Here is a 2,363-nt window from a genome sequence, read left to right on the forward strand (position 1 = left end):
TTGTGTAGGAAAGGAAACCAAGTGATGCCAACGTGACTACAATCACATTTCACAACACCAAATTGAATACAATTTAAATGAAAATAAAAGGTACATCAGAAACGAATAGAAATGCTAATCTGTAAGACACATTGGCCAGTGGAACATTGTTAAATAACAGCTGGTTTCCTTTTCACAGGTGGAACTGTATGTTCACCAATTTGTACTAATAAGAGGCTCTCATTGCAAGGAACTTGTTACCTTGTTCCATATGCTTCACATGACCGTTTAGTTGACGGACTTCCATCCCTGCAGCATCACCGAACCTATTCATGAACTTCACAGTTGATGACAACTGAGGTACAAACTGAACAACTGTAAAATTTGCGCAAATTGACACTTCAGTTCTTGAGAGGGACAGATTGTTTGCATGTATTTCGGTAGTGGCCCTTCACACCACACCTTGAGCATTTTTTTTGCCGGGAGTCCTCTCCTTTGGAAGGTATTCTTTGCATTTTGCGACAGCCCGGCATAACCTTACAAACAGGAGGAAGGATTTTGACATTGTTCAAATGTTCGGGAATAACCCATGTGCCTTTAGGTGGTACAGGATAAATAGATTCAGCATATGCAGCTGCCCATGTAGCTCGTGTATAATAAGAAGAGGCAAAGGAGTAGGGGTTCAATTTCAAGTGCCGACATACCGCAATAGCATGCTTGCACGGGAGTTGCTCCAAGTCAAACTTCCTGCACGCACAACTACGGTTTGCCAAGTGCACCAGACCGTTCAAATCACCATCCAGAACATTATACTCGACATCATTGATTTTGACCACATTCATCCTTGACGCAGCGTCTAACCTCTTCTTTAACTTCTGTTCACCCAAATCAGGGCACAATGTAGAATGACATTTCATTGCTAAATCTCGACGTTGACTAAACCAAGTGAGAAGTAGATTTGTGATTTCATCGATCAAGTGTAGCACCGGAAGCATCCTTGCAAAACGAAGAACTAAATTAATGGACTCCACAATATTCGTTGTCATCACATTATATCGTCGTCCATCACAGTGGGCCCGAGACCACTTCTGGACGCCTGCACGTAGTAGATAAGTTCGCACTCGCTCATTGTTTATCATCGAGAAGTGACGATTGAACTCTGCTAGACGATAAGACTTCGCTGCCCTTACAAAATACCCCAATATCGGATCCCGTTGCTTCAAGTGAAATGAGGCTTTCATATTGCCCTTCAAGTGATAAAAGCAAATATCATGGCTTGCCCCAGGAAAAACTCTACGCAACCCATGTTGTATGCTAACATTGCGATCAGATATGACAACAAGATTCGAGCAATCACCAATTGCACAATGTAATTTTCTCAAAAACCACTCCCATGCTGCATCCGTCTCCAAATCTCCAATCCCAAAGGCAACATGATATATGTTGCGATTTCCGTCAAATGCGGTCGCAACAAACAAAACACCTTTATACTTGCACTTCAAATGGGTAGCATCAATAGCAATCACCGGCCGCATTGACGACTTAAATCCTCGTATGCATGCACCAATTGACATAAAAAAAATATAAGAAGTGGTCGGCTGTATCAGTCTGAATGTATGTCAAAGTTCCCGAATTTGTACGCTCCAATTCATAACAATAGGAAGGGAGAAGGGAATACGACTCTTCTGCAGACCCTCTCATTGTTTTGAAAGCTAACTCTCGGCTTCTCCAAGCTGTAGAGTAGCTTATGCTGACACCAATTTTTTTTTCACATCTGTCTTTATATCAGCTGCAGTATAAATGCTGCGCGAATCCTGAAATCTCCATTTAACACAGTCAGACACCAATTCGGCCGTAGCTTGAGGATGGTGACTACTTACAAACCTCAGATCACATTCATGAAGTGGATCGTATTTAACAACCTTAAACTCATGTAATCCAACTTTATATGCCCGAACTTTCCAAGGGCAAGGCACCTGCCAACAGCGAACACACAACCGACACTTCCCAGATTGGACTGTTCTGAACCAAAAGTGGCCTCTAATTGCTGCTAAACTGATGGTTTTTAAAAGGGCAATCTTATTTGGATAAACTCGGCCAACCTTCAAATTTGCTTCCCAATTTTTGCACGAAAGGCCTCCACCATAACCAATATATTCCACACTCTCACCATGCTTCGAATCAACCCGAATTGTATGCATTTCACTCGAACTTGATTGCCGGGGAGGTTCAGATTGCACCTGTCTACACTGCACAGTGGAGGGTTCCGCATTGCTGTCCTCATGAGGATGCACAATTGGTGCAGAGTACGGTTCCTCTTCATTGCTAGGTTGATACAAATCAGCAACTATGTTTTCACCGCTTTCAAAATGAACTTCTTGAAC

At 42.5% G+C, this 2,363-nt stretch overlaps 1 protein-coding gene across 1 annotated transcript; it reads right to left on the reverse strand.

Annotated features, from left to right (window-relative positions):
* LOC109948711 lies at positions 381–1,514 on the reverse strand. The gene has a single exon (XM_020562411.1). It carries the CDS (start codon positions 1,512–1,514, stop codon positions 381–383), a length of 1,134 nt encoding a protein of 377 aa, XP_020418000.1.

The sequence above is a fragment of the Prunus persica genome, chromosome G4 (assembly GCF_000346465.2).
Source record: "Prunus persica cultivar Lovell chromosome G4, Prunus_persica_NCBIv2, whole genome shotgun sequence".
In the NCBI taxonomy this organism is placed as follows: Eukaryota; Viridiplantae; Streptophyta; class Magnoliopsida; order Rosales; family Rosaceae; genus Prunus; species Prunus persica.

What these genes read in the sequence shown, in the direction of transcription:
- LOC109948711 (XM_020562411.1), bottom strand. Translation starts at nt 1,514, where the DNA reads ATGCGGCCGGTGATTGCTATTGATGCTACCCATTTGAAGTGCAAGTAT.